This window comes from Silurus aristotelis, assembly GCF_946808225.1.
Source record: "Silurus aristotelis genome assembly, chromosome: 9".
Taxonomy (NCBI): domain Eukaryota; kingdom Metazoa; phylum Chordata; class Actinopteri; order Siluriformes; family Siluridae; genus Silurus; species Silurus aristotelis.
In genome coordinates, this window is record NC_139582.1 from 27,348,861 (window position 1) to 27,371,163 (window position 22,303).

The 22,303-nt window shown below is 40.9% G+C and overlaps 2 protein-coding genes across 2 annotated transcripts in view; one reads left to right on the forward strand and one right to left on the reverse strand.

Moving 5' to 3' along the window:
• The window catches only part of cdkl5 (cyclin dependent kinase like 5), an 83,473-nt gene that overhangs the window by 5,587 nt on the left and 55,583 nt on the right, over nucleotides 1-22,303 (forward strand). The window lies entirely within an intron of this gene.
• scml2 (Scm polycomb group protein like 2) lies at nucleotides 900-21,817 on the reverse strand. The gene is made up of 11 exons (XM_083550707.1): nucleotides 21,604-21,817; nucleotides 21,344-21,432; nucleotides 19,198-19,441; nucleotides 9,354-9,619; nucleotides 8,494-8,605; nucleotides 5,939-6,142; nucleotides 4,331-4,507; nucleotides 3,694-3,822; nucleotides 2,824-3,048; nucleotides 2,459-2,613; nucleotides 900-2,337 (listed from the first exon to the last, which is right to left on the reverse strand). The coding sequence occupies exons 1-11, from the start codon at nucleotides 21,800-21,802 to the stop codon at nucleotides 2,212-2,214; spliced, it is 1,926 nt and encodes a 641-aa protein (XP_083406833.1). The 5' UTR covers nucleotides 21,803-21,817; the 3' UTR covers nucleotides 900-2,211.

The window sequence follows — 22,303 nt, forward strand, 5'->3', positions numbered from 1 at the left end:
TCATGATTGAGATATTGTTTAGAACTTTAACTCAAAATGCCGGATAACTTCCAACCTGGTTGCATTGTTGATAGTCTGATCAGGCACTGATCTCAGATCCGCCAGATCTGCTCTTTTTAAGACCTCAGTCCTCATGATCCACTCATGAACAGCAATGGCACTTTTTCAATGAAACTCTGAAAGGAAGGGAAATTAAGTATACTCAATATGGCTATATATATACTTACAATACACCATGTGATTGTGTGTGGGAGGGGGTGTCCAGCAGTTAGATGCATCTTGGCGTTGCATCCCTGTCTGTGATCTGATATTGCGTTGGAATGTTTGTGCAAGTACTTAAATTTTCCATTAGGATTAGGAATACAGACTATCGAGGCTCAGTCATAGGAACGGATTTATTCATTGTATACTAAGATAAGAACAGGTTTTTACCAAATGTCCTGAATAAATGAATCTGCCAACGGGTATTTTTCAACTTGGAGATGATCCACGGCGAATGCAAAGGATTAAAACCTATTGCACCGATATGCACTGTGTTTACAAAAGTATTGGGACACCTGGCTTTTCCAGTCATGTGTATTTCTTTAAAATTAGATTTTCCCTTCAATTCAACTTCAAGACTCAACTTGACAATGCCACTGTGCACAAAGCTAAACGTGAAGATACGGCTAACATGGCCTGCTACAGAGCTTTAACTCAACCCTCTATTGAACATGATGAACTGGAGCACTGACTTATTTTTTACGAACACCCTTGTGAGCACAAATCTTCACAACCCACACTCCAAAATCTATTGGAACATCTTCCCTGAAGAGTGGAGGTTATTATAACAGCCAATCAGGTGCCTAGTAAAATATTGTCCACATTAGCTATCTAAAAAGCAAACAATATAAACAGTATAATTTAGACATTTTTATTTTTTTTTAAAAAGCGGGGTACTGGAAATGGCTATGCTTTTCAATGAGGTCTAATAAACCCTCTTTTCAAGTTTTATTCCAGCAAAATATATAATAAAAGAAATGTGACCATAATTGTATTGTAGAAAAGTATACAAAACTTGAACCTGAGAACAGAAAGGTCATGGGATGCGCTAAAAAACTAACACCACGCATATACAAGTATACACAATTTTTTTTTGTCTTTTTTTATCTTAAAGCAGCATTGTGCTTATTAAGATTGAAATAGCATCGAAACACAGAAACATGAAACTGTATGCAAACAACACAAATAAAGCGAGAGATCGCTTGGAATTTTTTGCGTGCGTGTTTGTTCTTAATCAACGTATGAATTAATTTGATGTAATATGCTATTAAAAAAATGTCCATGGGTCAACCAGGAGCTCTTGCATAAGAGCTGAACCTACACACGTCTTTCACAACCTTTAACCCGTATATAAAACATTGGTATATTGTATAGTTAACAATTTTGATTTATCCAAACAAAAATGATTATAAACCATATTAATGACTAGCTAGAAAAACCTGGCATCCTGAGGAGTAATAAATAAAAAAAAAATAAAAAAAACAAGCAATCCTTCTAGTATAATTGACCCTGGAATTTATACGATATTTGATACTATAATTGATGATGGAAAAATGGATAGCTGCCAAAGATTTTGTTGTGACGTCGCAATAAATGTATTTCTTATCGGTCGAAAAACGTCGCTCGAATTATGATTGGATTAGTGGTTGTTTTTATCAGAATTGTGCGACGGATTTTTCTAATTGATACATGATGGTCCATCACATTCTGTGCAATATTGAAATCGGTTTTGAAATTGAATGGGAGAGAGAGAGTACTCCGTCGGCGTGGTTCTGCCACGCGAACAAAGAAAATCCTTTGGGAATTCAGCTTAGTCCAGCTGCTGAATAGTTCCTGCATTGTTTCCTGCTCACAAAAGGAGGTGCTGAGGTCGGTAGTGGCACAGTTTCACCCGCTTTCGCGTCTAAAATGAATCCTGTATAGAATTGGTGTAGTGAGAGGGGCGTTTAGGACCCCGTGAAGTCTAAAAAAAAACGATTTTGGCTCTCTTGAACGGTTTGCTTCGTTTTTATGATTGTGGTCCACATCTCGACCAGACGTATTTTAATAAGCTCGAACTTTATCCGCGGACGAGGGTCTGGAGCGAATCCGTCTGTTCTGACTGCGAGGGGTACTTGCACTCGGGCGCCCCCCGCTGGAGGACGTTGCGCTGTGATGGAGCGCCGCCGGTTACGGTTTGCCCTGTTTCAGTTTTTCAATATGGTGGCACAGTTTGAGAGCAGGACCCAGCTTTAGGCCCATGTACTTCATGATCATGTCACTTCGCAGCAGCATTAACGCCTTGCCGTCGATCTCCTGCAAGCACAAAACACCCAAAAGCGAATTGGAAAATTGTGCACTGGCGCAGCTTTTGAAAAGAAACGCGACGGGCCAGTAAATTCTAGCTATTTTAGATTGTGTGCAGAAAACCGCCTACGTGCTTCCTGAAGAGCTCGGCGTGAGGTGCGAGGGCCTGAGGGTCTGCGTCCCGGACAAACTGCATCACTTCCTCTATACTCCACGAGGACGGGCTTCGGTTGGACGTCTCTCGCTCAGCTGTCTGGTGATCTGGACCGGTGGTAGAGCTGGCAGCTGAACAAACACACACACACACACAATCAATATTGTACCACTAATTTTGAAACTAATTAAAAAATGCTATATGAAGCCTGCATTGGTTTTACATGAAAAATGGCTTCAATTAATGAATGTTGAATACTATCACAAGGCACTACGCATACACACACACGCAGCTTGATTCATGTCTGTACAGGAAATGTTTGTAAATCCAAGCTTTCTTACATAGCGTACCTTCCACTCGTCTGAGCATGCGTGTGGTGGCCATCTCCGATGGGTTGGAGTTGACCCGGCGCAGAGGGGGTTGAGGAGTGTATTGCGGACTGTTCGCAGCCGGACTCCGATGTTCGTTTGTAGCGCGCGGCGCCGGAGGCCGAGACGGCGCCGTGTCCATGGGCTCCTCGGGAAAATGCTGATCGGCAGAGACGCCGTTTTCCGAGGGGTCCGTTTCTGCGGGAATAAAGCCGGACATAACTACGTACTCACTTTCTTGCTATTGCTTCACAGTAACAAGGAGACTTCAGTGAACAATTATAGTTTGGTAAGAACAATGGGGCTCATTTCCCTTTTTTTATTTATTATTATTATTCATTTATTTTTTATTCTCACTATTATTAGCCAAATCGAACCAAACCAAAGGCTGTCAAAGGTCTTACACCGTCTGCGGCACTTAATTAGGTAGCAATGCGGGCGCGTTAATTAAGCATCGGGGGGCTGCGCGGGGGATTCGAAGCGGATGAATGCTGAAGCGCTCGACGCTTAATGAGGGAAAGCAGAGAGACGGCGAACTCTCGCCATGGGCTTTTTTGCTGCAGCAGCAGGAAACCCTTCTATCACAGCAATTAACTTAAATGCTAATGCACCGGGGTGTGAGCCCAAAAAAAAATGCGCTCGCTCGGCTCTTTGTTAAGCTGCGTCTCTAAGTAGCATAAAACTGCTCGCAAAATCGCTACATGTACGATTGCAGCGGTAATACGAGGAAACGTCAGTGGAATTTTTCAGGAATGAAAAAAACGAACAAACAATGACCAATGTCTAAACAAACAAACTTCCAACCAATCTAAAGAATGAAGACACTGTGATGCCGGGAAATACCTTCTGAAGGGTGTGTGTCTGTTCTGGGTGGGTTTGTAGGAGTCGGAGTGCTGTAGGAGGAGGAGGAGTCTCTTGTGAAGCGTCTGCTGCCTCGCACTATAGATACCGCTTCCGAGCTCTCTTCCTTCACTGCGAGACAGAAAATAGAAGAATTGATGTTTCTCACTTTAAGCAAAATGACGAGTCCGAAGTTGCGGTTTTTCAAAACTTTGTGGACACCTGATTAGAATGTATTGTCCCATTTGCTCTTACTATAAACTCCACTCTTCTGGGAAGATGTTTCACCCATAATTTGTAGTGTGATTGTGGAGATTTGTGGTGCTTCAGCCACAAGGGGGTTGTAAAGTTACTAATCTGTGATCCGTACGTGGATTAATTGTTCTTTTTTTTTTAAATGTATCTTAATATTTTAACGATCGCAGAATGAAATAAATGTTCTGGGTGTTGTCAGGTTTGGGTCCCCTAGTTCAAGGGAAAATTTTATCCAATACCTTCTTCCACACAATTGTGCACCTCCAACTTTCTGGTGAGTTTGGGTACCAATACTTGTGTCCACATACTACACGTGAGGTTAGTTAGCAAACAAAAATACCGTCGTCATGCTGCCTCAGTCTCTCCCGTGCGCATCTTCACGTACCTGACTTGCTCCTGTCGTAGGCGTTGTGTGCGTTAGCGGTGAGGGGGCTGAACGGCTGGCTGCTGAACAGGTTGTCCGACTGCAAATGGTGGCACAGTGTCTCGAGGAAGCGCAGCACGAACGAAGCGCTTGAAGCTCGAGGTAACTTGACGTAATGGATCCCTCCCTCGGAGCGAACTGGGAAAATACATTGTGAAAAGTTATACAGGACTGAATGGAAATGGGAACGCATGCACTGGATGCACTCGACTCCTTTATCACATCGAATAGCGTCAAGTATCTGGTTAAAGCGTTTGTTTTTTCAAGATTTTGGGCTCATGATAAATCGAATAGATATCAGTGTTTGACTCATTAATATCATTCGATTAACAGATTGGTGTGCTGAGAGTAACGTTGGTCTTTTCACATGAAATGAGTAGATTAAGCAAAAATGATAGTGGGAACATTATAACCATGTTACATCATAGTACTTTGGACAAGTGAAAGTTTAAAGGGAGCACGTTTACTGAAGTAATATTTTACCTACTGTGTCTCTACTTAAACTCAAGTACATTGTGTACTTTGTCCATCACTGACTGCTACTGATTTGCCTGATCACCTACACACACGCTAGAGTAACTACTACTCCCTGTTTCTTACAATATCATTTGCATAAGGACATGATACAATCCCATTCAAATACTCACTTTGATTAAGCGCTTTATCTTGGTCTCAGCTGGAGTAGATCCCAAGTCTATCCTAGAATACCCCTGGGTCAATCTCAGGGTACTCCGCACACACTTTTTTACCCCTGTGGGTAATTTCTCTCAGCCAATCAACAAATTGGACAATAGTTTGAGGTCCCATACATGAACGTGAGACTCTGGCCAGACGTTTAACCCGAGCTCAGGGTTAAACCGGGGACCGGCTGTTCGAGGGGCCGCGACACTGCCTGCATGCAAATAAGTTTTCCCTGCGAATGTAATTTGAATGTTACCGAGCTGGATCAATCTGTGGAGCGTTGATTTGCATGCAGAACAAACATCAAACCTCAGATCGAACTTTCGAGTGGAGATGCGTGTATGGTTTTAGCAGCCGTCCTCTTGTGCGTTTTCGCGGATACGAGGGGAGATTCCTTTGTCGCTTTTGCCGGTGTCGAATTGTAAGGGTTTGGCTAAATTAAGGAAGCAGACCATCACAACAGATGGCCGCACCAACACACACACACACACACACACACACCCCCCCACCCACACCCACGTATATGCTCCCCCTGAGAGGAGGCCCACTCTAATGCTCCTAACCAGGTTACACACAATGTCAGTCTTGATTACCATCAGCGCTGCCCAGACAGGCTTCCTTTCACAAACACACTGAGCAGATACTCTTGATACGATTTTTCTCGTATTAATTCAGACGGACACGCGAGCTTTCCAAATCTCATATCGGCGGAATCAATTTGATCTAGGAAAGTTATATTTCATACACACACACACACAGGCTTGGCGGTGTATAAGCAGGGGCATATGGAATACACAGAGAAGTTATTGAATTTTGGCTTGTGAAACTATATTAGGAATCTTTCGATTTCATTTTGGGATTCATTCACAAACACACACACACACTTACCTCTGATGATCTCACCGCCGTCTGACTGCGACTGCAGGAAGCCGAAGAGAGTTTTGGGCTGGTACGCGCAATCCACGCATGCCTGCACGGCGTGCTGCAGCACCGTGTTCACCGGGCCGGGCCCGAAATGATCCGGCAGCTGCAGCATCAGCTTGCGGTCCAGGTGCGGGCCGCACTCGCCGTGCTTGTTCACGTACACACACACTTCAGAAAGAGAAAGACCGGCTGTAACAGGGGATCCGATTTGTCATCTAAGTCAGTGGTCCCCAACGGGCCGCGGACCAGCACCGGTCCGTGGGTCAATTGGTACCGGTGCCGCAAAGAAAGAATACATAACCTACATCATTTCCGTTGAATTTATTATCTGATTCTGAATGAGCAAAATGAAAAAAAAAAAAAAAAGCTTTTTATTATTATATTTAGAAAATACCAGTGTTTATGCCGGTCATATCATTTTATTTTGTTGTATTTATCCGCCACACCTTAAAGGCCGGCCCGTGAAAATATTGTTTCACATTAAACCGGTCCGTGGCACAAAAAATGGGGACCGCTGATCTAAGTGGCGCAAGGCAACCCGGAAAAACTTTACTTATTTACGAACCGCAAGAAACCGATGCGCCACCTCCAGTGACGCCGCTTTGTCAATGTGGAATGACCTAAAAGGTCAAATCGATTCACACAGGAGTGTATTGGCGGTGGCGGCTCTGGAGTGATAATCCTTCTGATGTCAAAGCTATTTCATCTTATAAACCCTGGGAGATACAGTGAACTGGTTGCCCGTAAAAACCAACCAAACACACCAAATCCATTTTTTTTAAATACATATTTAACAGAATTCCAAAATCTAAATCGTTTTTCTCTTCACTCGTTATACTCATCCTACCGAATGTATAACACAACATACATAATGCATTACATGATTACATCCATACACCGTTATATCCACGGCGATACACACGCTGTGCTGCATACAAGCTGCTATACAAGATTGAGCGTTAATGTACATACATATTAATAAGAAGACCAATGGAGCACAGCCGCTCCTTTACACGTCGGTGGGTCTCAAAATGGGGTCATGGGAGAAGAGCCAAGGGGTGATTTGTTTCTCAGTTCGGTTTGACAATCAGGGAAAATATTTTATGATTCGACATCTCCAAGAAATTTCTTTTATTTACATTTTCAACCAAATTGAGCAATACAATTCTCCACCGATTTCTCCATCATGTATGTTTATTTTTAGTGAAACCAGACTCAACATAGAGAATGAAGACAAATGATTTGTGTAAATGTTTTAAAGTTATTGTGGTGTTATGTCATTTAAAAGTCAGAGGGACACCAAACAGAACTTTTTGCCGTGTTTCCACACGGACGGTTTTAATTGCCGGATGTGTGCACCTTGCCGGATTTGGAGGCTTGATTCGAGATTTGGCGCATCAGTTAAAACAAATGTTTATTGTTATTTAGATCAGGCATGATTTTATAACCACCTGCCTAATACTGTGTTGGGCCCCTTCTTTTGCTGCCCAAACCGTTCTGACCCGTCGAGCATTAACAATATTAACTTCTTCAGCAGTTTGAGCTACAAGAGCTCGTCTGTTGGATCGGACCACACGGACCAGCCTTCGCTCCTCACGTGCATCACTGAGCCTCGGCCGCCCGTGACCCTGTCGCCGGTTCACCACTGTTCCTACCTTGGAGCACTTTAGACCGATACTGACCACTGCACACGGGAAACATCCGACAAGAGCTGCGGTTTTGGAAACACTCTGACCCAGACGTCTAGCCGCTGTCAAACTCGCTCAGATCCTTTCGCTTAACTGTTTTCTTGATTTTAACACCTTAAGTTTGTAAACAAAAGGTTCTCTCACTGCCTAAAATATCCCACCCACTAACCTCTGTCATGATTAATAGAAAATCAGTGCTCATGTTATAATGGTGTATATATATATATTATATACAGTACAGACCAAAAGTTTGGACACACCTTCTCATTCAAATAGTTTTCTTTATTTTCATGACTATGAAAATTGTAGAGTCACACTGAAGGCATCAAGGGCTATTTGACCAAGAAGGAGAGTGATGGGGTGCTGCGCCAGATGACCTGGCCTCCACAGTCACCGGACCTGAACCCAATCGAGATGGTTTAGGGGTGAGCTGGACCGCAGAGTGAAGGCAAAAGGGCCAACAAGTGCCAAGCATCTCTCGGGGAACTCCTTCAAGACTGTTGGAAGACCATTTCAGGGGACTACCTCTTGAAGCTCATCAAGAGAATGCCGAGTGTGCGAAGCAGTAATCAAAGCAAAAGGTGGCTACTTTGAAGAACCTAGAATGACATTTTTCAGTTGTTTCACACTTTTTTGTTATGTATATAATTCCATATATAATTCCACGTGTTAATTCATAGTTTTGATGCCTTCAGTGTGAATCTACAATTTTCATAGTCATGAAAATAAAGAAAACTCTTTGAATGAGAAGGTGTGTCCAAACTTTTGGTCTGTACTGTATATATAGTTAAAGATAAGTCTCAGCATTAGTGTAAATGGACAAGACCTTACCTGTGGATAACACTCCAGGGTCTTTGGTCATTTGTAGACTGGAGAGTCGGCCATCTGAGACAGATGAGGACAAAGACGGGCTGGAGAGAGGAGAAAGAACTCTTGGTTTCCTCTGGAAAGACGCAGGAAATAAAAAAATAAAAAAAAAAAGTCAATAATTTCAGACAAAGGCCTGGCTGTCACTGAGCCGCAGTTTAAATTAGGACCCTTAGCATTCTAGGCCTCCAGAGTGGTGGTTAATGAAGCGCTCAGAAGGAACTGATTCTTTACGGTGAATAAACATTGCATTTGGGTAATTCCTCCTGACATGCCAAGCAACATTGACTCTCAGTAGCATGAGGCTAAGCAAAACAGTGCGCTCGTTTCACTTCCTCTTTGAGAACCTACGGAGACAGCAAAGACGGTACTGTAGCCATTGCTGTGCTTGAACCCTCCTGCTCTTTTTATTATTATAATGAAATGATTTGATTCACAGTACGTCCTTTTGTGTCCCGCTGTCTGGTCTGTAATATGTCGTGCAAATATATTAAACACCTTGTACACCTTTTATTATTGCATGCAGCATAGTGGCCTGTATAATGTTATCATCATATTACTAAGATATTATTACAACAATAATTAAAAGTAAAGAAATGCGGTTGAAAGTTTGCATTCCTTCTTTTGGATGTGGTTTAATTTACTCTATTATTTGCCTATCTAACTGCCAAATTTCATTTTCTCATGTTGGATACGAATGCAGTGTTTTTTTTCCATTAACAAATAGGCAGAAAATCCTTAGAATCTCTGCATTTCATTACTGACGGCTCAACCTGCATGACATCAATAGTGTGCTAATGAGGTAACCGTCCTGGGACTCGGACCTTGCTGCCAGGTTTGGGTCCTCTCTTTTTGTGCAGCCTGGGCTCCAGGTGCTCAGGCTCGGCGCTCTTGTGTGTGCTGTCCTGCAACTGCGTCTGGCCGTTCTGGATGGCCTTGAGCATGGCAATGGTCTGGCTCTTGGGCCGGCGGCCCCGCACCCCCTTCCGGACGGGCAGTGGGGGCAGGGGATGAGGGAGCTGGTACGGAGATTGCATGGAGCGGCGCCACAATCGGGATGGGGACGAACGAGGAAGCGGGTTCTTGGGGACTGCAACGAGGAAAATAACACAAATTAGGCTGCCATTAATACAATTTATATATTAATAAATCAATAAATAAATACGACCATGCTTTTATACAACAGCGAATCTGATTGGTCGGGATCATCAGTCGGGGGAAACTAGCTAATACAGTCACAAGGCATTTGGCAGACAACTTTATCCTAAACAGCTGAGGATTAATGGCCTGATCAAGGGAACAGTGGCAGCTTGGTGGTGCTGGGATTTGAACTCCTAACCTTCAGACCAGAAGTCCAACATCTGAAGCACCGAGTTACCACTTCCTATTTAGTTTTTATGGAACAAATCTGCCGTTTCTGCGCTTTTTACAACAGCCGTTAAGGACTAGTTTGCAACAGGCAAGATGGGTTCTGTCCGCCTTAATAACTTACTACACAATGGTTGCTATTTTGCAGACGTCCCAAACTATAATATTTATAAGCTATAAATGAGAAGTCGGTTTTCATGTGACAAACGTGCATGTAAATGATTTCGGAGTAAGTTAGGAGCCGGCACATATAAACAACATTCAGCATGTCTAATTGTCTGGACTCTACACTGGCGCCTGGCACACCGGATCATGAGGGTTTTCACACCCTACATCAAAATTCACTCCTCAGCAAACAGACAGGGCCGATTCGCGCCTGCCGTGCATTTTCACACGGTTTCCTGTTGCCACCCAGCTGTAAAAATATATATATATATATATATATATATATATATATATATATATATATATATATATTTAACAACCATATGTTTACTGATCATATCACCAGATTCCCTTTCTCTTTGTTTCACTTCCAAACAAAAGCTACAGCCGATCATTTGATTCCAACGAACGCACTCTAGTGCCAAGAAGTCAAACGAAACAAACGCTGGATTTTAAAAGGGATTTATGCGAGGGGAACAAAATCACACGCTCGGATGCAGCGGGTCGTTCATCTGAAATTCATCAAAGCCCTTTCATGTAGGGACTGATGCTAAAATATTAATCTCGGCTTCTGAGCTTTCTGCCACGACTAATCAAACGACTCGGATGCGTTCGGTTCCTCGGCTTTCTGGCCCGCGTCCACGCGCGTGCACCGAGGATCAGATATCTGCAATTCAAAGTGTCAACCAATCCATCAACGGATGGTGCGAAATGGCACAAGGAGAAGCTTTGTGGAAAAACACACAAAAGCACCCTTTCCCCCTCCTTTCCTTTCCTTTCCTTTCCTCTCTCCCTCTCTCTCTCTCTCTCTTCTCTGTACACCGCATCACAAATGAGATCAGATAAAGTGCTCATATTTCAGCGGGGCTAAAAGGGCGCCCGAGCTTCTCCTAAGTACATCTGGGAGCGTTCGTAAGGGCGCCGCACGTGGTCGCCTCCCCCGAGCTTCACGCCAGGAACACATAAAGGAGGGAAGGAGAGAAAGATGGAGAGAGGATGAAGAATAGGAGAGACGTGCTATCGCCGCGATAACTTTGTTTATAGGATCGTCAGAAATACTGACGCCCACCCGACACCACGTCGAAGCTCCGTCCTCTGTGAAAACAGATCGGGTTTATGTTCATTCGTCAACTCTTGGTTAAGAAAACATGTGGACTCGATCAGGCCGCCTTTCGCACCAAGTGACCCGGTGACCTCTGGGCCGCGAGCGAAGCCGGCGTTGGCCAGGCGCTGGGCCAAAAATCGCCGAGGCATGAGCCCTGGGGGATTCGGATGCCTTTTGGGGGGGGGGGGGGGGGTACACAGGGGTACGAGAGCAACCCGTGAGGTAATTGGTGAGATTGGTTTCTAGATATTGCTCCACTATTCCCAATTTGGCCTGCTGGATGAGTTAGAGAAAACCAGACCATAATCCAAAACAAGAACCACATGTTGGCGGTGTGTGTGTGTGTGTGTGTGTGTGTGTGTGTGTGTGTGTGTGTGTGTGTGTGTATTTATACATGTTAGAGTAAAGACAAAACTAGCTGCCTCATGCCTCTGGTAAATAAAAACAAAATTGAAATTTGAACAATAATAACAATAATAATAACAATAATAATAATAATACGATAATAATAAGTAACAATACAAAATTTTTATCCCTTTTGCAAATTATAGATAGATAGATAGATAGATAGATAGATAGATAGATAGATAGATAGATAGATAGATAGATAGATAGATAGATAGATTAGAATAAGTCACGTGATCAGAAACAAGGTTTCATATGACACTCAGAAGTGAGTCGGACTGCTTTGACATGAACACCATAGAAAGTTGTACAAATGGAAATGGAAACAAAATGAACAAATCCGATATTAATATTATAAACATACTTTACATCTGTTTTTTTGATCCTCTTATGTTCTGAGTAACATTATTATGTTCTATCAGCCCTGCTGGAATAAACGCTCCAAGCAGAAGCACGGCTTTTTTCCTCCTCACGCAGGAACAAAAGAGGCAAAAAATACCGGTAAAAGAAAAGAAGCGAACGGTCGCGGAATAAAACTCACCCGAAAACTTTCAGGTTTCCTCCTCCAGTCCTACACACACGCCGCGTCCGCGTCTTTACTGGGCGAAGAAGAAGAAATACAAAAACAACTCGCACTTTTCTCACCGAGGTTTTGCTTTTCCCCGCCAGCTGCGAATCTCCGCTGACACACACACTCTCTCTCTCTCTCTCTCTCTCTCTCTCTCGCTCACACACACACACGCGCGCAGCGTAACAAAGCCCGAGCCGGCGCGCGCTCTGAATGGGCGACGCGTAATTAGGAAGGGGGCGGGGTTTGGAGAAGGGAGCGGAGAGAGGGCGGGGCATGTGATACGTGGGCGTGGCCAGCTCTGCCCGAGAACTTGCATTAACAGTGTCCAAGAAGAATAGTGTGTTATATTTAAATAGTTTGAGAGATTTTTTATATAGTTTAGAAATATTTATATAAAAATATAAACATATATGTATAAAATATCTATCTATCTATCTATCTATCTATCTATCTATCTATCTATCTATCTATCTATCTATCTATCTATCTATCTATCTATCTATCTAATGTTTGATAATATAATAAAAATTATTTCATATATTTTTAAAATAAATATCTATCTATCTATCTATCTCTCTCTCTCTCTCTCTCTCTCTCTCTCTCTCTCTCTCTCTCTATCTATCTTTTTAAAATATCTATCTATCTATCTATCTATCTATCTATCTATCTCTCTCTCTCTCTCTCTCTCTCTCTCTCTCTCTCTCTCTCTCTCTCTCTCTCTCTCTCTATCTATCTATCTTTTTAAAATATCTATCTATCTATCTATCTATCTATCTATCTATCTATCTATCTATCTATCTATCTATCTATCTATCTATCTATCTATCTATCTCTCTCTCTCTCTCTCTCTCTCTCTATCTTTTTAAAATATCTATCTATCTATCTATCTATCTATCTATCTATCTATCTATCTATCTATCTATCTATCTATCTATCTATCTATCTATCTATCTAATAATGTTTGCACTACACAGACACTTTAATTCTTTTAATAAATTTAATAAAAATTTTTTGACCATTTTGATTAAAAATATAAATAAATAAATAAAAAAGAGGCCGAATTAAAACGTTCAACACAACAAACATTTATTTACGACGTCCTTTTTTTTACTCCGATATAAAAATAAATAACTAAATAAATCAACTAAAGCGAAAAATATTTTTTTTCATCACCAAACACTTTTTTTTTTTTTTCCATCACCAAACACTTTTTTCTTATGCAAGTCTCAAAACAAGCACCAAAATCCACCACGGTGCACCCATCCGGCAATTAAAACCGTCCGTGGGGAAACATAGCAAAAGTTCCATATGGTGTCCTGATGATTTTACATCATTTGAAACTCCATAATTACTTTTAAACGTTCATAAGAATAATTTGTCCTCATGCTGTATGTTGAATTTGGTTTCATTAATAATAAACATGCATTTGCCAAATGCATCCATATTTGTGGTCAACATATTAAAAACTTGAAAGGTATTCATTTAAGGTACATTTAGAACAGGTAAAGATGTGCGAATAAGTTGCGGAAAAAAAAAATTGGTCATATGAAAACATAATTCTGCTGACTAACACGATACGTTTTTCGTAATATGAGATTCTGGAGTAAACTTTTTTTTTTTTTACTGTTCTTCTTTATCAGGTATGTCCTGACCTGATCCACTCTACACTCCCCTCCCCCATCCACAATAGTGAGGTTTGCTAAAGCATGGGAGAGTAAAAAGATCTGTCCGTACACTTGCCTGTATCAAATACCCCCACAATTACGAAGGTGGACCCTTAGGGTGAAATATGTAAGTCAGAAAGCAGAGCACCCCCTGTTGCCCGTTGTTTTTGGATAAAAAGCTATGATTGAGACATGCCCGTTAGTAACTGGGTAGGCGGGTAAAGCGGTTAAGAGCCCTCCAGACACCTCCTGGGACAAGGAGTGTGTGTGTGTGTGGGGGGGGGGGGGGATGAGGGGGTTTAAGAGGGGGTGGGCTTTTGTAACCTAAAGCCTGATCCCAAATCCTTAGAGACCTGGCTGACAGATAGACGGCCATAAGCGGGCAAAGAAAAGCAGGCACGAAAGACACTGTCCTAAAGTCAAACGGGAGTCGGTTTATCCACTCAGAATTGTAAATCCCAAACATGTAGCAACGGCGACGTTTCCTACCTGCACCATTCTCTATGGAAATACTAAATCTAAAGCACAGGTGGTTGAATATCTAATGTAAATACAAATGCTTGGGGGGTTGACGGACTGTAAGAAACACAAAGAAAGATAGGGATTACACCAAGACAAAGAAAGATAGATAGTATGAGAGGACTGAGAATTTTCTTTTTATAAAAAACTGTTAAATCAACTTAAAATTTTAGTAAAAAAATTGGATGGATGGATGGATAATGTCAAACTCTACTTGCTTTCCTTCCTTCTTTTTGTTCTTCTTGTTTGCCTCAGTCCATTAATTCATCCATCTGTCCCTGCTTTCTTCTTCCATCAATACCTTGCCTGATTTCCTTCCTTCCTTCCTTCCTTCCTTCCTTCCTGTCTTCTATACTTTCTTCCATCGATCTCTCCTTACTTTCCTTCCTTCCTTCTTGCTTGCCTTCTTTCATCAATCTACCCACGTGTCCTTGCTTTCTTCTTTCATCAATACCTTGCCCGATTTTCTTCATCCTTCCTTCCTTCCTTCCTGTCTTCTATACTTTCTTCCCTCAATCTCTCCTTGCTTTCCTTCCTTCCTTCTGGCTTGCCTTCTTTCATCAATCTACCCATATGTCCTTGCTTTTCATCTTCATTTTTCATTCCTTCTTGCCTGATTTTCTTCCTTCCTTCCATCATTTCTGTCTTCCATCCTTTCTTCTTGCTTTCCTTCCTTCTAACTTCCGTGAAATTACTGTTGAGAGTTAAACTTAAGAACAATAAAGATGGATTAGGACTGGAATCAACAAACAGTCTGCTACAGTGGCTGTAGTTGCCATGAACAGTTTTTGATTTTCTGTCCATCAGAAACAGTTGATAACCTCAACATTAATGGAACTATAATAAATGGACATTCTGGGTCATCCAGATGAAGATGTGTTCTCTTTTCGAATCTGGTTCCTCTCAAGGTTTTGTCCTAATACCACCTCAAAGAGTTTTTCTTGCCATCTTCACCACTGGCTACATTATTGGTAAACCTAAAGGGATAAACTTATATGGAGTGAATAATATATTTTTAAAGTGATCTTTAAAATCTATGTAATTCAGTAAAACTGCTTTGGGATGATGTTCATTGTCAGAAGTGTTATGCAAATAAAACTGAATTGAACTTAATAAAAAAAATAACTGGATTAAACTACAGAACGAGAATTTCTCTAATAAACGATCAAATTGCATTAAAACAAATTGCTTTCAACGGATCCTGCCCATCGCTGTAAATAGCCAGGGAACAAATCGGCACGATTAAAACGCGCTAACGAGGTGACACCGATGACCCACATTCACACTTAAAGCCCGCTCATGCAAAATGCATTAGAAAAGCAAATTCAGACGCCCTCCCCCCTCCCACTGCACGGTGGAGATTTGGAAGTAACGGACGCCTTTAAAATACAAAAAAAAAAAGGAATTAAAAACGCCATTGGGATCCGATATATTTCTCGATCTTGTTTTTCCGACATATTTTATCATCCTGAGTTATTAATAATAATGTCAACATGAATTCAAAATCACCAGCGTTGAATAACTCGGCAGGATAAAACCAATAAAACCCATTTGCATACTCATGCACTCAATAATGAAGATAAACGGCGACACTTACTGTAGGTTGTGGCTCAGAAGCGGTCTAATTACAATCGTTTTGCTTATTTACAACTATGTGTTTTAGAAGAACACATAGAGAATGGTTTAATGTAGAGTAAATATACACACCAGTTTCTAGTTAACCTGTTTTACAGGGTCCTCATTTCAGGACCATGATATTTGCATTGTGCATAATCATACCATGGGGATTATTAGCAGTTTAAAGTCTGAATCAGCCATTGTTGCTGAAGATAAGCACCTTGGTCAAAGGCCAAACTTGAACTTATTCCCAGGTCATCGTCAATAAACACTAATCCCTAAGCTACCAGCTTTTCTGGAGACTTTGAGTATTTGGAATCAATGGTATTAATAAACCATTTCAAAAGCTTGTTTATTCTGTGCTTTCTTTCTTAAATCAGTTCATCGTTTTTATCGTTAAATCAATCAAACCTTTATTACTTTCTTACCCGCTTTCCTTCCTTCCCTCATTTCCTTCCATACTTTCTTCTTCTGTCAATTCAGCCTTGCTTTCCTTCCATTCTTCCTTCCTTTATACACGCCTTCCTTTTTCCATTATTTCTTTTTTGAACAATTCTTCCTTCCTTAATTTCCCATCAAACCATTTCTTGTTTTTTTTTTCCTCTTGCCAGGTTTCCTTTCCACTTTCCTTCTGTCCTTTTTTAATTTCATCAATTCATCCTTCATTCCTTTTTGCCTGAATTCCATCATCCGTTCATTTCTTCCTTTCTTCGCCGTGCAAAAACCTGCTAGATTTTACTGAGACTGGTTTTTGGCAAACAGAAGGTTTTCTTTGCCAAAACTATATCTGGACACCTTGAACGTACGCTATAAATAAAAACACGCAAATGCGTGCACACCCACACACCAATTTCAAACTTTTAATGTTCATTATGCGTAAACGAGTGAAACAGAAACCAGAAAAGAAACTGTTCCTCAATGGTGCATCCTCTTTGTCATTAATACACTTCCTTCACGGTCGGACAAGAAGTGAAGAGGAAAGAAAACGACGGGAAGTGTGTTGCAAATTGCTCGACTGATAAGAGGTCGACCAGACACACATGACCACCATCGCCATCCATCACACTCTACACGTTACGGTCAGTTCTCGTCAATTACCCCCGCTTACGCCTGAGGAAGCATTCGAGTACAGAGCGCTCCTGATTTACGTCCCACTGGGAAACACGTGGATATGCGCGGATCAGCATGGAATGTGTGTTAAGCGTAGCCTGTTACGGGTACGCCGTTAAAAAGATTTAGTGCCAAGATGTTCAGCTAATGTCTCTATTTCAGTATATAATCTGTAGCATTAAGAGGAATATTATATAATATTATACTATATTATTATTGTGTGGCTTATTTACAGACTCTGGACTTTTTGATTAAAAACTGTCTGCGTTTGTAACTAAACCTAGTCACAATGTTGACAATAGGAAGGAATGAACGGATGAAGGTAATCAAGGCCAAAAGGAATGAAGGATGGATTGATGGAATTAGAAAGGACAAAAGGAATGTAGAAAGGAAACCTGGCAAGAGGAAAAAAAAAAGAATGGATTGATGGGAAAAGAAGGAAGGAAGAATTGTTCAAAAAAGGAAGGATGGAAGAAAGGGAGAGAGGGAGAATGGAAGGAATGATGAACAGCAAGGCTGAAATGACAGAAAAAGAAGAAAGGATTGGGAAAAGGAAGGAAGGGAGGAAAAAAAAATTATATGGACAAAAGTATGTAGACACTTGAGATAAGTTTCTTGATTATTATTATTTCTTTTTTACATTTAGTCCCAATTTACTTTATAATAACAATATTCTCCATTCCTCCATTCTTCTGAGAAGATTCCACTATGTTTTGGAGTGGGCTTCTAAAGATTTGAAGATCATTCACCCACAAAGGCATTAATAAACTCAGGTACTTGATGTAGGTGATGTTATGAGGCCTGGGGTGCAGTTAGCATTCCAATTTCATCTCATAGATGTTTAATAGGGTTAATGCCAAAACTCTATAGAAAGCCATTTGAGATGTTCCCATGTTAAGTATATCTTCATAAAGCTGGCTTTGTGCACAGGGGTTATTGTCATGCTGGAACAGGTTTGATTCTCCTAGTTCAAGTAAATGGACAATTTTAATGCTACCAATCCAGACATCCTGTACCATTGTGTGCCTCCAACTTGGAACAATTTGGAAAATAAGCACATATGGCTGCAAAAGTTAGGTGTCCCAATAAACTTTTCCATATAGTGTAAATAGAAAAATGTAATGAAGAACAGGAGATGTTTGGCAAAAAGAAAGATTGAAATGCAGTCTATTAATCTAGCGTCCAATTCTGACATTTCTAGTTCGTAGTGTGGATTTAAAAAAAAACCCATAAAAAGTCATGGGTGCCACCAGTGTGAACACGATGTACGAGTATAAGATTTGTTCAGTAAAACTGCATTTATACATAAGCGTCTTGTAGCTGTTAATACCGTATAAAGAATGAAGTAATAAAATGTTTATTTTTTTTCCTCAAGCAAAACCACTTGAACACACATCACAAGTTTGTGTACACAAACATCCGAGCAGGACTTAAAGCTAGCATACCACCTAACGTTCAAAGTGTGCAGCAAGAGCTGGTTAGGCTGCGAACGCGAGTTCGAAAAAACGAAAGGGAGAGATCCACGTATGACCGATTCACACCTTTTTCTTCTAGCTCAAGGTCACAGATGCACGTAGGTGGAGGCTGCTTAAAGCATCAGCATATGAATATTCAGTTATTCATATTAAAGCATACTGTATTATTCTGTAATTACTATGAATTTCAATCAGTGGCTCAGGCAGAGAAACCAAATGGAATAGAATTTGCTGTTAAGGGTGTGCATTTAAACCACCTAATAGTTAATTTGCCTTATGATGTAAAGGTCCGACTTTAAATAAAACTATGCATGTATACATTTAAATCTATTTTTAGCATTTGCATTAAAGAAAAAATTGGTACCATGGATATATATGCTTTATTATATACACAATGGATATTAAAGCTAGGACAACATGCCAATGAAGGTACACTTTATAGACAAAAGTTTGTGGACAGCTGAGCGGCAAATAAATGTCCAGAGTAATTGAAACATGGTGTTTGAATATCGCAATAGTGGACACATAGCTTGTCTTTAGAAAATTCTCACTCAATCTACCAACGAAAACGTTTGTTTCTAACAATAACCCAATTTAAATGCAAGATTTAGGCACCAACCCATAAAAAGAAATCTTTTGCGCCATCTAGGGGAAATCCCATGTACTCACAGTTTGTACCAAGTGGCTGGAGGCTGTGGTTGGTCAGATGACACCAGCCGATGGGGAAGATGTCCCTGGAGTAGTTTTTGCACCAGTAGTCGAAGGCTCCACGCCAGCCGTCGAACGTGACGAAAACATCGTCCCCGAGCACCTGTCCGACGGTGGCAGGGCAGATCAGACACGGGTTCTTCCGGTCCACTGCTTCCAGCTTCATGCCCACTTTGAAGTGGTTTTGCAGTGGCTTGAGCGGCTCCTAACAAAACAATTATATATATAGTGGGCATAATAGTGGGTTTTCCATATTTTGGCGGTCCAAAGTGACAAAAATTCGCATTTACTTGCATCGATTAATTCTGTTTGCTATAACCAAGTCTAACTAGTCTAAGAGTAGCACACACATTTACATTTATGGCATCTGGCCCTTGATGCCCTTATCTGAAAAAACTTATAACTGAGCAGTTAAGGGTTAAGGGCCTTGCTCAAGGGCCCAATGAGGGCAGCGTGATGTTGCTGGGAGTTTAACTTGTGACCTTCTGATCCAGAGACTTAATGTCACACACTCCATCTATTTGTGTCCCTTATTTGTCATCTGTCTGTCTGTCTGTCTGTCTGTCTGTCTGTCTGTCTGTCTGTCTGTCTGCCACCCCGACTTTTCCGGCCATAAGTTGTTCTTCCCCAAAGTTGAAGGCACACAATTGTACGAGATGTCTTTGTATGCAGAATGAACAAGAAGGCCCATCCCTGGAGCTTCATGAACCCATGGTTTGCATACAGTAGATTGGAGCTGAAGATCTCACAACCCTATTGAACATGATCAAACATCAGTACCTGACTTTACTAACCCCCTTGTGGCTGAACAAGCACAAATCTCCACAAGCACACTATAAAACCTAGTGGAACACCTTCCCAGGAGAGTGGAGATTCTGATAAAAGCAAATGGAGACTAAATGTGGAACAGGATGTTCAAAAATCTTCTATCAATCTTAAGGTAATTTCCAATTACCCACAGAGAAACCTGTAGCCTAATAAAGGATGTTGAGCATTTCATTGTAAATGTATCAAATGTACTTCACACAGTCGTAAAGTACGCGGCAAAAATTGTCACTATTAAGCCCAAATACATTACAAAACCATAAATGTTGGCTGTATTTTTGGTTCAAGCGAACAGCTGCTTGAGTCTAAAGCAGAACACACATGTCTGGACTTGTTCTTGGTGGTGGCAGGTGGCTAAATAAGGCTTATTGCTTAGAATGCATTCTCTGATTATTGCCTTTTTTACATTAATGTTAATGATTTATATCAATTGCCACATTTTGTCCAGAATATAATAACCACAGTTTTACAGTAATTTTGGTATTACCATTAAATTATAGAATTATAGACACAATTTGTAGCCCATTCACACACTAATTCCAATCTATTCATTTTGATTCTGTCTTTAATAAAGGATTGAAACAGTATGCATAAAATTGTTAAAAAATAATACAAATAAAACAGGAATCATTTTGTTAACATCCAAGCATCATTTCTGAACATAAACTAATGGTTTTCAGACTGCAAGCAGGGTAGAAAAAAAAAATAATCAAACCAAAAAAAATATAATAATTTTTTTCAATCTTTTAGGATATCAGGGCTTTGCTGCAATTGTCCACCAGATGGCTCCACCGCTCCAATGTTTCTTGTGTTCATTGCGTTCTGTTTTTTCCCCTATGACTGTGTTTACAATTGTACGATTTTTAACATTTTAAAATATCCCTGTTTGCATTTTTCCAAGAACCTTGTGTGTGAACCTTTTTTCCCCCTCATTCTTGGACTGTAATTAAAAAAAAACAAAAAAACAGACCCTGATTTAAACCATCTTGTCACACACTCCTGTGGCTAACTATGAGACTCTCATGCCATTGACCCTGGTGATAACAATGCCAAAATTTCATAACAACTGAGAAACAACTACAACGTTGTGTCAATTTATTATAATGCTCTCAGGATTTAATCTTGGACAACATAATAAAAAGTCGTAAATTGGCACTCTATAGGTGTGGACATTATGAATGAACGGGTTACAGTAATATATTCTGAACAAATACTGAGTTGCTTCAGGTGCTATGAGGAATAAAGTGGAACAAAATCTGATGCCAGCATATTTTACACCCACCTTTTTAAATGCAGAAGCTGGTGCTATCTCTGCTCCACTTAACGTTCTTAATAGAAACATGGGCCATGATGATGCGTTCATTCGGAAACCTACAAAGAAGCACAACATCCACATAATGACAGAAAAATTACTTTTAGTTCCGAGTCCCAATCCTTATGTGTCTTCACAAAAGATTGACACTGACTCTTTACAAAAGACCTCACCATGTCAGTGAGTAAATATGCTTTTGGTCCTTGTGTTAGACGTTACTGGAATCTTACCTAGCGGTGGCTGTAACATGTCTCCACTCTTCTCGCACGTGCCGACTGGCTGAATATCAGAACAGTCGACCAGCCGCCAGAAGTCGTTGGTGCTGTCGCTGCCGTCCAACCGCAGCCGCAGACGTGCTCCCATTAGCCCCATCACTGTGGCGATGCACACAGAGGTGGAGTTGCGAGGATCGTACGTTTCCAGTTTCATACCCACTTTGAAGACGTTTGTGGGAGGAATCCTGGACTGAAGACAATACCAGTTTAACTTATTTAAGGCTAAACCAGAGTCTAGAAAACCTGACTGCAAGTCTAATGACAAAAAGGGTACTAAACTGTACCATAGTACATTGTCACTAGGGTGGTACCCTCAAACATACCGATAGACAAAAAAATGGGCCAGGCCTAAAATCACAATATATTAAGCTTTTAATAGCCTTCGCAATAAATCATTGTTTAAGAATTAAGTAAGAGATAGAAAGATATTGTAGATCTTTACCTACTCTTTCAATCCTGCATCAGTCCCTTGATCAGCCATAATGGACACCTTATATGGACAAGATCTTGTGGACACCTCACCAAAAGAGCCTATTTGCTCTTCGAACATTCAATTCAATTCCAACTACACATTTAGTTTCCAGTCTTGCTGTTGTAATAACCTCTACTCTTCCACAGGAGGGTGGTGGACAGGAGGGGGGGGTCGAGGGTCAGA